Below are 14,240 nucleotides of genomic sequence, written 5' to 3'. Positions count from 1 at the left end.
AGGTCACCAATCGAGTAGTTGTGCTCAGGTGCATAGAAAGCCCTGGTGAAGAAACAGCAGGTTACCATTCTCCCGGAGGAAGACATTTGCGTAAGAACTGGAGAGGATGAAGCATCAACTTCCAGTAAGAATTGCTTGTTGGTGTCAGGTTTATGCAGCACAAGAGCAGAGAAAAAGCTTGTTTTAGGGAGAGAAATGCATTTTCAGTCTCCAGAGTCCAAATCCTTGGCTAAGCGCCTTGCAGATTATAGCTGAAATTGGGGAGATCCAAAATAAGAACTGAGTAATAAACTGTCGGTAATAGTTTGCAAATCTTAAAAATCGCTGAATTGCCTTCACGCCAGCAGGACATTGCCATTTGAGAATAGAAGACACCTTCTCCGCATCCATTTTACAGCCTATGTAGAGGTAACGTCTCTGCTTCCTTCTTATCGAAGATGTCAGCATATGACCAGTAAGGCCGGTTTCACACATCCGGCTTTTCGCCGGTTTGGCGGATGCAGCACATGCCAGTACAGTGTATACAGTACACTGGCAGCGCAACAAGCGCCGGTCACATGCTGTCATGTGACCGGAGCATGTGACCCGGAAGTTTCGGCGCTGCCACTGTACTGTATCATACTGAACTGGCGTGCGCCACATCCGTCAAACCGGCAAAAAGCCGGATATGTGAAACTAGCCTAAGAGGGTGGCAGACCCGGCAGACTAGAAAGTGCTACTGGCAGATCAGACGTATAGGATCGAGACACCTTTCATAGCAAGACTGTCCCTAATGCAGCACTCAGATCTCCAGTCTAAGACTGGCTTGTGTACGTCTAGCCATGGCTGTCCCAAAATTAGTGGATGTGACAGGCTATGAAGCACATGAAAGGCAATCTTCTCTGTATGCAGCATCCCTACCCAAGCAAGACAGGTTCTGGTACAGACAGGACGGGTTCAGGTACTGGCAGGACAGGTTTAAATTCAGATACAGGCATGACAGGTGTAAGAACAGGTACCTAACAACGTACTAGCTGATGCAGAAATTAACTAGACACTAAAGTCGCTCAGGCACCTCCCTACAGGGGAAGGTGCACTAAATAGCCAGTGTCTCCTATCAATAGGCTGGGGACACTTTCAAAGTGCCCTTTTAAGACGCAGTGAGTGTGCCTTAAGCATATTGCCAGGAAATTTGTGCAATGTGTACAAGCCCTGGGAGCTAGGGTCCATGATGGGAGCTGAGACAGGAGAAACACATGTGCCGCTGTGGTGGTGAGTGCGCTGGCGTTCCAGCCAGGAGGAAGAAGTGGAGCAATGCAGGGAAGCAGGCATTATAGCAACAATAAATAAGGTCAAGGGATGGGAATGTCAAAATTTCATACAAGTGTCATAATTTGTAACGGTCATTCACATGAAATACGGTAGCAATTTCTACTAGTACACAATGTTATAGATATGTATAGGATAAGTTTAGGTGAAGAATATTTTATGTACAGTATTTATTTTTGTAATAATGCAGCTGATGCAATCCATGAGACACAAGTAAAATGTTTTATTTCAAGTACCTCCCACACAACCTTATGTTTCCATGATATTTTAAGGTTTGGGGCTCATCTTTATTTCTATCTTCAATTTACCACTGCCTTATTCATAAAACAGTCATAAAATCGTGGTGTTTCTCCTTAGGTCAAGAAGCCTTTTTCTTCTCAGAGAAAAGACGGTGATGAAACTTATACTGCAATATACCTATCTTTGACTTCTTCATTATTAGATGACGGATGGTGAACTGCTCCCAACTGTCCCTATTGCAAAGCGTATTACTTATATTAATATAGTTTTATTAAGGGAGAAGAAGTGGTAGTATTCCTTGGCACTGGTTCGAAGAATGATGCAGAGATGTCAGCAGAGTGATTAAAGCTGTATTTACACTGGCCGATTATTGTGAACGAGCATTTCTAAGAAAGCTCATTTCCCTATAATTGGCAGTTTAAACAGGATGCCAATCACCCGCGGAAAAAGCAAAAATGTTCCTTTATTGAGTGAAATTATTGTTAAGCAGGCTTAAAATCATCTTTCTCTGCAGCACATTGTCCTGTGTAAATAAGACGTGCTGCCGAAAACAAAAACAGCCTATGTGCACATAACAATCTATTACTAATCCGTTCTGTGTGCATAGGAAATGCAGTTGGCTTGTGTCTTTGGCAGGTAGAATGAAGATATGTAAAAGTGCAGACAGAGGTAGGTAGGAGACCTGGAACAAGGCTTAAAACTATTGTTTGGTTTTATCAGCCTCACTGCGAGCATTAGTGTAACTTGAAGCTTGTGGGTCCTATTCCAAAATCTTTAACAGGGCGCAAAATTATCAAGGGTCATTAATAGTACTGGTATTTCACGGACTGTTCTCCTGACCCAAACGTGACAGCGTTATATATGCCTAAAAATAGCTGTGAAGGAGTGGGTAAAAAGTGCAGAATGAGCCGTGACAATAAAGATATACTCATTCTACGCTCATTCATGGGTCCTATGAGACATATAAATATGCCAGCAACAGTTAAAACATTAAACAGGCAGATAGATGAGGCTTGGTCAGGTGGCTGGCTCTCATAAGGAGCAAGAAGGTACGCATGCTGCCTGATCTGTAACTTAAGGTGGTGTCACACATAGCGACGACGACAATGACGTCGCTGCTAAGTCACCATTTTCTGTGACGTAGCAGCGATGTCCCGTCGCTATCGCTGTGTGTGACATCCAGCAACGACCTGGCCCCTGCTATGAGGTGGCCGGTTGTTGCTGAATGTCCTGCTTCATTTTTTGGACATGCTCTCCCGCTGTGAAGCACACATCACTGTGTGCAACAGCGAGAGAGCAACGAACTGAAGTGAGCAGAGAGCAGAGAGCCGGTGTCTGGCAGCCTGCGGTAAGCTGTAACCACGGTAAACATCGGGTAACCAAGAAGCCCTTTCCTTGGTTACCCGATATTTACCTTAGTTACTAGCGTCAGCCGCTCTCACGCTGCCTGTGCCGGCTCCCTGCTCCCTGCATACGTAGCTGGAGTACACATTGGGTAATTAACCTGATGTGTACTCTGGCTAGGAGTGCAGGGAGCCAGCGCTAAGCGGTGTGCTCTCACGCTGCCAGTGCCGGCTCCCTGCACACGTAGCTGGAGTACACATCGGGTAATTAACCCGATGTGTACTCTGGCTATGAGTGCAGGGAACAGGGAGCCGGCACTGGCAGCGTGAGAGCGGTGGACACTACTAACTAAGGTAAATATCGGGTAACCAAGAGAAGTGCTTTCCTTGGTTACCCGATATTTACCTTAGTTACCAGAGTCCGCCGCTCTCACGCTGCCAGTGCCGACTCCCTGCTCCCTGCACACGTAGCTGGAGTACACATCGGGTAATTAACCCGATGTGTACTTTGACTAGGACTGCAGGGAACAGGGAGCCGGCACTGGCAGCGTGAGAGCGGCGGACACTACTAAGGTAAATATCGGGTAACCAAGAGAAGTGCTTTCTTTGGTTACCCGATATTCACCTTAGTTACGCTTCCACGCGTCGCTGCTAGCTGGGGGCTGGTCACTGGTTGCTGGTGAGATCTGCCTGTTTGACAGCTCACCAGCGACCATGTAATGACGCAGCAGCGATCCTGATAAGGTCAGATCACTGGTCATGATCGCTGCTGCGTCGCTATGTGTGACACCACCTTTAGCGTTCCAGAAGGTAGGGGGAGCACTCAGGAGCAGCATGAGTACTGTGAGATCACAGCGAGTAGCTGAAAAATTAAGAACGGTAAAAACGATCTAAGCCCTTATAGAATTTGGCAGAATGTGGGTTGAAGTGTATTTTTTCTCCCCAGAGTATCCCCTTAATGTTGCATTGAAGGGCTGATATAAGCCCATGTGAATTCAACATTTGTCTACATTTCCCGTGTAATAAGAATGCTGTCTATGTGCATTTTAAGTGGTATTTCTAGAGTTGAAAGATATCCCAAATCCAGCAGTCAAATCCCCAGAGATCCCAAGAAAGGGTCACTACAAAACCTCATCTTGAAGGTGTGTGTGCTCAACCTCTGCTCCACTCAATATACGGCCCTTCAGAGCCCGCTTCCCTGAAGCACTGGGGGTCTCCTAAGGATAACTTAAAAATCTGGAAATACCCCTTTAACCTGATAAAACATTACTATATCTATTTATTACTTACTTGTCCTTTCCGAGAAAGCTCACCATCACACACAGAGTCATAAAAAAGTGCTCCTTCCTTTATGTTTATATCACTAAATATAAAAATGCTTCCCAGGAAAAGTTGCAGTAGTATAGGCGAAGAGTTTGATACAGCTTCCTGACACAGTCTATGGAAAAAGAGATACATAATCGCAGCTACACAGTGTGGACAAATGAATCCATTCAAATACATAACATGCTAATATTCCCATTGTATTTCACTACAATGATGCTAACCTTGACTATAGTACTTCCTGCAGGAGAAGAGAAATATTAAAGATAAGTTATGACAATCCGACTATTTACTAAACAGCGAGAATCACAATCTGACAGCGCTAATTAAAAATTCTTCCGTGCACACAGCAGGCAGATACTGGCCACTGCGGTTACCATGGAAACCATCACCAGGTCTCCTTTGTATGAAACAAAGACGATATTAGAAATGGATTCCAAGCATCTCAGTGTTATACATAGATCAGTGCATATTATTTACTGTAGTCCCGAGAGACTTTGATATTGAGCCTAAAAATAAAAAACACTCCGTGACACGAGAGCTGGGTCGTGCCCAACTTCACTGTGTTACAGCTGTGTAACTGTTCATATAATTAGTGAGAAGGATAGCAAACAAATACGGCAGAGCTGTGAATAAAGTGACAAGTCTCATTTCTGGCCTGACCTTTCCTTGGTTTCCTTATGCATGTACAGTATGTTACAATAAAAATGATACTACATAAAAACAAAACTGATACTGTTTCACCTTACCCTTCTTCAAAAATGCTAATAATCAGTCTCTGTTTCATCAGCAAACTCCCTATCGTATCACTTGTCAGTTATATTATTATTATTAGGGTTCGCTCACATCTGCGTATACATATGCCTAGTGCAATGTGAGAAAAAAAATCACAGCATGCTGCGTATGTTTGTATCTCACGAGATTTGTCAATGTAGGTCAATGGGTGCAAGAAAAAAATCGGATGTCACAAGGAACATCAGTATGACGTCCGATTATTTCCTAGCACACACTTCAAAGGAAAAAAAGCAAATATAAAGACATAAAGTACATAGACAGATCATAGAAATATATTAGATATATGATAGAGATAGATAGATAATACAGTTAGATGATAAATAGATAGATATAGATAGATAGATAGATAGATAGATAGATAGATAGATAGATAGATAGATAGATAGATAGATAGATATCCTGCAGCTAAATAATTCCCCAAACCCCTCTACATATTATAAACTAGCATCCTTTAGTGCCTTTCATGTGGCACTAAAAGGGTATTTAGGCTGGACTAACAATAAATAATTAGAAAAAAACAACTTGAAGTCCCCCCTATATTTGATAATTCAGTAATGAGCTGTGAGCTGATATTATCAGGCTGGGAAGGTCCATGGTTATTGTGCCCTCCCCAGCCTAAAAATATCTGCCCGCAGCCGTCCCAGATGTGGCACAGCACATTAGATGTTCCAACTCTGGCACTTCACCTTGTCACTTCCCAATTGTCCTGGTGCTGTGGCAGTCAGGGTAATAGTAGTTGGGGTTCATGTCAGCTGTGTAGTGTCATCTGGCACCAAGCCCTGGTATCAGTAATGGAGATGCATCTATCAGAATCCCCCATTACTAACACAGTAAGTAAAAAGAAAATAACACACACAAAAATAGTTTATTTAAGAAAAATCTCCCCAACTTTTTCCCTGGTTCATCAATTTAAAAAAAATGCAGGTCTGACATGGTCAACGGATTCCAACTTAGCCCAGGGAATCCAACATAGTCCCCAAATGGAAACCTGAAAGACATAAAAAAGAGAGAAATAAAAACAAGAGACTGTTCACCAATTTGTTAGAAAGCAAAGTTACCATGGAGGTCCAACGTAGTCCAGCACTTTCACGACGTTTACTGACTCCGATGATCAAAGTCAGAATAAAGCTCCATAGACTTTGAGCAGCAGCCACTCTCGACTCACAAAGTGCTTCGCGAGACTCGGCGATTCTGATGAATGGGGACATTAATAATGTCACCGCTCTTCATAGTCACCGGTTATCGCGCAGGGCAGGGTGACCGGGATCTTCTGAAGAGTGGTTACTTTACCGACGTCACCGCTCTTCCCAGTTGCCAGGAGTGGCTGCTGGTCAATGCCTATAGGGCCTCATTCTGAGGTTCCAAAGCCTTTGATCGTCGGAATCGTGTAACGTTGTGTAAAGCGCTGGAGTACGTTGGACGTGCGTGGGAACTTTGCATTGAAATAAATTGGTAACTGAGGGACAGTTTCATGTTTTTATCTCTCTCTTTTTAGGTTTTTCATGTTTCCATTTGTGGACTAAGTCGGATTCCCTGTACTGCATTGGAGTCCCTGGACTACGTCAGAACTGCATTTGGTTTTTAATTTTTTTAAATAAATTGGTGAACCAGGGAAAGGATTGGGGAGTGGTTTTTTTTCAAATAAACTATTTTTGTGTGTGTGTTGTTTTGTTTTTTTTCTTTTTACTTGCTGGATTAGCAATGAAGTTGTCTGAAAGACAACTATTACTAATACCAGGGCTTGGTGTTCATAGCTAGACGTCAACACTAGTGATGGATGGACTCGCAGATACCCAGGATTGGCAAGTCTAACTGGGTTTTTTTTTTGTTTTTATTTTTAAATTAAAAAAAAAAAAAAAAAAACCTGGTTCTGGCCCGGAATTGATCCTGGATATCTGGCCGGACAATACAGGGTGGCTGCAGGCTGCTATTTTAGGCCGGGGGGGGCCAATAACCATGGTATTCTTTGTAGAAAATCACAGCTCATTTGAGAGGAATTACATTTTAGCATAGAAAAAATACATAATTACAATATTTCATAGTTCTAGAATATTACAAATGATATTGTGATCATACGTCTTAATATTAAGTACTTACACTAGAAGTACAAGGAAAGTCATTACTTCCCAACTTACCTCATCTGCGTAATATATTTATCTGTGACTCCTCTCCTTTCAGAATGATTTGGCGCCAGATTTGGTGAGAAGACAAAGTAATTCCACAAGACAGAGCAGGCCTTCTTAGACACTTGATAGTGGCCAATAAGATAAGCATTCTGTAAATCAGAATATCATTTTATTTATTCTGTTATGCAAACTACCCAATGCAAGTGATTTATTCAAAGCAAGAGAAGAAACCAAAAAAACTTTTTACAGAATCTACAAAATCACAAGAAAAAATATATGTGCTTTATTTAAAAACGGTAAAAGAGATCTGAGCCTTTATAGAATTATTATAGTGTAGGACTGCCCCAAAGAGATTTGCCGTGACATGGCGGGGTAGCTCAAGAAATTGCAATTTTTTGCCAAAAATCTCAATTTTTTTTTATAAGTACAGTTTGGAATTTTTAGTGCTGAAGTGCACATTTAGTGCTGGCTTTTTGTTTTTTTTTCATTGAATTGGTTGGTGGCTGACCCCCACCTTGCTTGCTATGCACCCCAATTTGGGATGTATTCCACCTGTCTAGAGTTTGGCGGTTGGTGGCTGTTCACATTCAGTCATCAGGCCCTGTCCACAGGCTATTTACTTCATGCAGCATTTGCTTGGGTCTGTCCTGCCCACAGCCATAACTCAGTCATGGGTACGGGATTGAAAAAGACCAAGTAAGTGCTGCTATAAACAGTTCTACTATTTCATGTGAGGCCGTCTGGCACATTTTATAAAAACATTTTAATGGACTGCCCCAAAGAGATTTGCCGTGACGTGGCGGGGTAGCTCAAGAAATTGCAATTTTTTGCCAAAAATCTCAAATTTTTATAATAAGTACAGTTTGGAATTTTTACTGCTGAAGTGCACATTTAGTGCTAGCTTTTTGTTTTTTCTTTATAAATATATACATGTACGTATGAAGTAAAGCCAAGATACAGAAACGTGGTAGAGAAGATGGTGCATGAGCCAGAGAATCAGACATGTCATATGCAGGAAACCCAAGGGATGATACAAGGCAATTGAAGCCAAACAATAATGTCATAGGATACAATGTTACGGTGAAAATGAAAAGTAGAAGTCACAATGGACATAGAAATTACCCTACTGTTTATGACTTTTTAGCTAAAAAAAAAATGACAACTTTTCTCAAAATGATACAAAAACTGTGCCAAAATTACAGGCATACAACACTCCGACGGTAAACTAAAGTACATTCACAAGAAATTTGGAGACATTTGGAAAAGCAGCAAATGAAGAATCAGGGGAAAACATCTGGGATCCCTAAAACCGGTCTACAATGACAAACATAAAAAAAAACAAAATAACAAATGTTAGAAATGGTGCAAATTAAAATAAGAAGTTAGACGGAAATGACAAACAGGTAAAAAAAAAAAAAAACTAGGACAAAAAAAAGAGTTAGAAATGCAATAATGAATCAGGGTTTCTATTCTTTATTTCTTCATGCAACGTAGAAGACACCACAGCGGCATGTATAACAGTTGTACTGTTTTTTTTATGTTGCATTAAGCAGTAAAAAATAAAATGTCTGTACAGAGAAGACAGCTTTTCCTTTTTTTTATATTGTCTAGAATACTGCTCTTCAAGGATGCACATTAGTGTATAGTATGGAGCTTTACCATGAAATGTACGTGTGTGTGTATATATATATATATATATATATATGTATATATATAGTCCTGACCAAAAGTTTGGACACACCTTCTCATCTCTTGAAAAATTATTAAGAGGAGACTTTGTGCAGCAGGCCTTCATGGTAAAATAGCTGCTAGGAAACCACTGCTAAGGACAGGCAACAAGCAGAAGAGACTTATTTGGACTAAAGAACACAAGTAATGGGCATTAGACCAGTGGAAATCTGTGCTTTGGTCTGATGAGTCCAAATTTGAGATCTTTGGATCCAACCAAAGTGTCTTTGTAGAAAAGGTGAACGGATGGACTCTACATGCCTGGTTCCCACCATGAAGCATGGAGGAGGAGGAGGTGTGATGGTGTGGGGGTGCTTTGCTGGTGACACTGTTGGGGATTTATTCAAAATTGAAGGCATACAGAACCAGCATGGCTACCACAGAATCTTCCAGCGGCGTGCTATTCCATCCAGTTTGCGTTTAGTTGAACCATCATTTATTTTTCAACAGGACAATGACCCCAAACACACCTCCAGACTGTGTAAGGGCTATTTGACTAAGAAGGAGAGTGATGGGGTGCTATGCCAGATGACCTGGTCTCCACAGTCACCAGACCTGAACCCAATCGAGATGGTTTGGGGTGAGCTGGACCGCAGAGTGAAGGTAAAAGGGCCAACAAGTGCTAAGCATCTCTGGGAACTCCTTCAAGACTGTTGGAAAATCATTTCCGGTGACTACCTCTAGAAGCTCATCAAGAGAATGCCAAGAGTGTGCAAAGCAGTAATCAAAGCAAAAGGTGGCTACTTTGAAGAACCTAGAATATAAGACATACCTTCAGTTGTTTCACACTTTTTAAGCATTTCATTCCACATGTTTTAATTCATAGTTTTGATGCCTTCACTGTGAATCTACAATTTTTAGAGTCATGAAAATAAAGAAAACTCTTTGAATGAGAAGGTGTGTCCAATTTTTGGTCTGTACCGTGTATATATATATATATATATATATATATATATATATATATATAAATATTAATGTTCTCATGACATATACCTGAGCTAGATAGGCCAAAGTGGCAGGTACTGACAGAGGGAGAGAGGCCAAGATTGGTTTAGTTGACTCTCCTATAACGTCTCCAATGAGGCGACCGTCTGCAGCATACGCAGCAACTGCAAATATGTACTTCTCATTCCTTTTTAGACCTTTAGCTTCTAGTAAGACATTGCCATTTGCTGGAACCTGTGGAAATAAGTGTGATCATTACCGCATAGCACAAACATTGTGCACTATAGATTTTGGGTCACATTTACTAATACTGATTATACAATACGGTACTGTACGGAAAAGTATACCAGAAATCCTGACTATATTAGTCACAGAGTGTGACTGTTCATGTTCTTACTGTAAATTGAAAACAAAAAAAATCAATGGGATTTCTGAAATAGCAAAATCAGCCATTTTGAAAAACTACACGCAGCATTAGACTATAACCTTTTTTTGTAAAAATAGTTGGGGGTTTTGCATTAGTTGTCTGATGCCCAATGGTGTTATCTGCTCAGATATAGCAGAAAGCAGTAATGTGGAAATTGAAATTACGCCAATATGAGATGGCTTCTTATATATCTATTATTATTTTATATTTATAAATTTTTTGGAGACTTTTTACTCAATGTTTATTAATAACAGTGCATTTTAAAGAGCGGATCATTCAAAAGAACTACACCTAATGTGTTATATAACTCATGCGTCCTAACTGATTGAATTTATTTTTATGTCTACTGTGCGCAGATACTTTGCGGACACAAATTTGCACCTTTTTATCCTCGGTCTATGGAAGAAAGTACCTTTAAGGTTCAGGTCACAGGACAGTATAAAAAAAAATAGTCCAATTTTCATCCGGAAAACTGGGACGATTTTTTTTCTATACGTTATCATTGCGCTGTCCATAAGACATCAGTTTTTTTACAGTAGCAGCAATTAATCAAGTAAAAGCCAAGTTACAGTTTCTTATGTTAAAGAATTGTACATGTAAAAAACATTGGTCCTAGTTCAATACCTTTTTTTATTGGTGTGCACTCATCCAACTTATACGGTGCTGTGAGAGAGCCCCAAAGGGAACCTGTCAGGTCTATTAACACTATTAACCTGCAGATATAGGGTTAACCTACCAGTTAATAGAGATATGAAGGTGTACAGCTGATGTACTGAAAATGTGGCACCAGGGAGGATATGCAGACATATCCGGAAAAGTTAGTCACCTTTCACAACACTAACAGCAGTGTATTGTGCATTGTAAGCACACCGACTGACAGCAGGCTCTGCAATGATGCACTATAGTGCCAGCTGTCAGTCAGTGCATGGTGTGATTACAGCAGCCACACTTAGTGGTGTGAGTAGTGAATATAATGGCTCCAGACATGCCTGCATGACTGAAAGCCAGTGGAGAATTAAAATTGGGTTTATGCAAAGCACGCTGTCAGTCAATGTGCAAAGGAGGGATTAAAGCTGCGCTCACTGTGTAGTGAATGGTGACTGTAACAGCTCTATGCACCGCACTGATGACGGGTAATGAACAGCTTCAGGTAAAATAAAACTTCATTTAGTCCCTGTAACCACTGGTACTCAAGTAAACCGGCTACACAGGTTTTAAATTCTATTTACCAGCACATGAACCCTATATCTTCAGGTAAACAGCATTAATGGACATGAAGGATTCCATTTAATAAGGGGTAAAATAACAAAGTAGATTGCTTTTCTAAACACTTGTTTTTATAACTTGAGACAACCTCTTTTAAATAAAAAGTTATAGTGAAATGATCTGCAACCACTTACCTGCTCTCCCGTTCCCAGAAGATAGTGATCATTTAACCGGACTTTTAAGTTAGGACCTGTAACAATCCGCCCAAATAAACTGCACCAGGTCACCTAGAGAAAATACAAACATATATAATAAGAATATTGTCACAATTAAGGACCACTGAAAAAGCTGCTAAGCTGAGCACCCGGCCACCGGCATGTGAGAGCTCTCAGCTGAGCGCCCGGCCACCGGCATGTGAGAGCTCTCAGCTGAGCGCCCGGCCACCGGCATGTGAGAGCTCTCAGCTGAGCGCCCGGCCACCGGCATGTGAGAGCACTTAGCTGATTGCCCGGCCGCCGGCATGTGAGAGCGCTCAGCTCAGCGCCCGGCCGCCGGCATGTGAGAGCGCTCAGCTGAGCGCCCGGCAGCCGGCTTTTGAGAACGATCAGCTGAGCGGCTGGCCGCCGGGTGATCAGCTGATCGTTCACAATAGTCTGCTGCCGGTAAAACTGTAAAGAAGGAAAAAAAATAAAAAAGCTTTCCGTTGTTTTGTATGATCCGTTGCATCCGTTGTGTCATTATATGCAACGCATCCGTTGCATCCGTCACACAACGCAATTGATGCCATTCAACGCAAGTGTGAAACTAGCCTGAGAGGAAGGCACACTTTTTCAGATAAAATGTGATCTGTTGCCTTTGATTGGCTGCAGCTCTCATTTGACGCCCCCGCTGGATGTTGATGTCAGAGGAGGCAGATCTGAGGTACGGAGAAGCCAAACCAAACCAAGGTCAGTATCTTTTTTTTTTTTTTTTTTTTTTATATTTAACCCCTTTTGACCTATTAATAAGGGCAGGGGCATTACAATGATGGTATCAGGGGGGCCCATCGCTTATAGAATGCATATTCAGCTGAAATACATTGCAGTGTAGAGACCCTCTGGGTCCCTGTGTAGCAATACATGCAATGATTCACAGCCATACAAGTTGATATTGCTGCATTATGTTCTTTATGCTGCTGCTGCTTCTTCTGAATGTGTTCTGAAGATAAAAAGTAGAGAAGGAAGCCCTCTGTTTCTGTGTACATCATAGCAACTAGACTCTTCTCATTAATTCATAGACTATTGAAAATAATTATTATCTTTCTGAAAATTAAAGAAAGACCAGGTAGAAGGGAAAACGGTCAAAAAGGCAGTATACAAGTCATATAATGGAAAGCAAAAGAGTTATAACCTCAAGTACGCACGCAACGACTTAAGGGTACATTACACGCTGCGATGTCGGTATTGATATCGCTAGCGAGCGTACCCGCCCCCCGTTGGTTGTGCTTCACGGGCAAATCGCTGCCTGTGTCGCATAACATCGCTTACACCCGTCACACGGACTTACCTTCCCTGCGACGTCGCTGTGACCGTCGAACCGCCTCCTTTCTGGGGGGGGTTCGTTCGGCGTCATAGAAACGTCACTAAGCGGCCGCCCAATAGTAGAGGAGGGGCGGAGATGAGCGGGAGGAACATCCCGCCCACCTCCTTCCTTCCTCATTGCCGGTGGACGCAGGTACGGTGAGTTTCCTTGTTCCTGTGGTGTCACACACAGCGATGTGTGCTGCCGCAGGAATGACAAACAACCTCGTTACTCACCAGACAACGATATTTGGTGTTTGTCCGACCTCTCCAAAACCAATGATTTTTACCACTATTGCGATCGTTGAAGGTCGTTGAAGATCGCTCGTGCGCCGGATGTGCGTCACAAACACCGTGACCCCGACGATAAATCGTTAGCGATGTCGCAGCGTGTAAAGCACACTTTAGTCTGAAAATGTCTACTTTAAATATGTAAGACTGTCCAAAAGCAGCTATTGAAACTGTTTGCCAACTAATTCACCTTAGTATCACATGTGAATGGAGCTGGCCTAAACACCATTGAATTCTCTGTTCTGCGCAGTAATATAGGTGCGGGGGGTACATTCATTTTGCCACCTTTTGTTTCTGATTGTTTAATGCAGGATAAGTAGACGGCATTTTCTTCAGTTTCAGCTTGTTGAATCAATTTCTCTGAATCCTGCCAATAGAATAACATAGAGATAAATAAGCAATAAATTGTTCTTCTGACTGTTCGGATCCAAAGGAAGAACAATAAATATGTCCTAGACATTGTTAAGCTGGGAGAAAAGCAGAGAAAAGTCTTGGTAACATTGCAGAATTTTATTATGCCATAGTTTAAGCCAAAGATCAATATTACTGCACAGTCACTAGCACAACATATACACTGGAATCATAATTCTAGGAGACCCAGCAAGTTTAATAAAATTGATCAGAATGATAATGCTCAACATTACCTCAAGGAGCATAAAAGGAGAACAGTCTAGCCCTTTGTTCAACAGCACGGCTTTCTGCATTAAGAAAATGGCTTTCGAGAGTTTATTCTTGTTGATTTTATCAAGTATTTCAGATTCTACAACCCCAAATCGCAAAAAAAATGTAGTTAGGAGCAGTACTCAGTCATGTGTGGTATTATATTATACCGAAAGCAGTTCACCTGTGAGGAATCCTAAAGACGCATCTCTTCCTTGACTTTTCCTGAAAGTTTTGGATGATCTGAGATGTTCTCCATCAGCTGCAATAAAACGGAAGGGACACATTG

General features: G+C 41.7%; 1 protein-coding gene across 2 annotated transcripts in view; it reads right to left on the bottom strand.

The window, feature by feature from the left end:
• CFAP54 (cilia and flagella associated protein 54) overlaps positions 1-14,240 on the bottom strand; it is a 680,590-nt gene that overhangs the window by 494,309 nt on the left and 172,041 nt on the right. For both annotated transcript variants that reach the window (XM_075344744.1, XM_075344743.1), the window contains exons 19-25: positions 14,136-14,213; positions 13,936-14,051; positions 13,482-13,658; positions 11,636-11,728; positions 9,857-10,042; positions 7,145-7,284; positions 4,182-4,329 (exon numbers count right to left, since the gene is read on the bottom strand). In XM_075344744.1, coding sequence (XP_075200859.1) covers positions 4,182-4,329; positions 7,145-7,284; positions 9,857-10,042; positions 11,636-11,728; positions 13,482-13,658; positions 13,936-14,051; positions 14,136-14,213 — 938 coding nt within the window. The remainder of the gene's footprint in view (positions 1-4,181; positions 4,330-7,144; positions 7,285-9,856; positions 10,043-11,635; positions 11,729-13,481; positions 13,659-13,935; positions 14,052-14,135; positions 14,214-14,240) is intronic.

Source organism: Anomaloglossus baeobatrachus, chromosome 4 (genome assembly GCF_048569485.1).
Source record: "Anomaloglossus baeobatrachus isolate aAnoBae1 chromosome 4, aAnoBae1.hap1, whole genome shotgun sequence".
Lineage (NCBI taxonomy): Eukaryota > Metazoa > Chordata > Amphibia > Anura > Aromobatidae > Anomaloglossus > Anomaloglossus baeobatrachus.
This window is presented reverse-complemented; position numbering and strand designations above follow the sequence as displayed.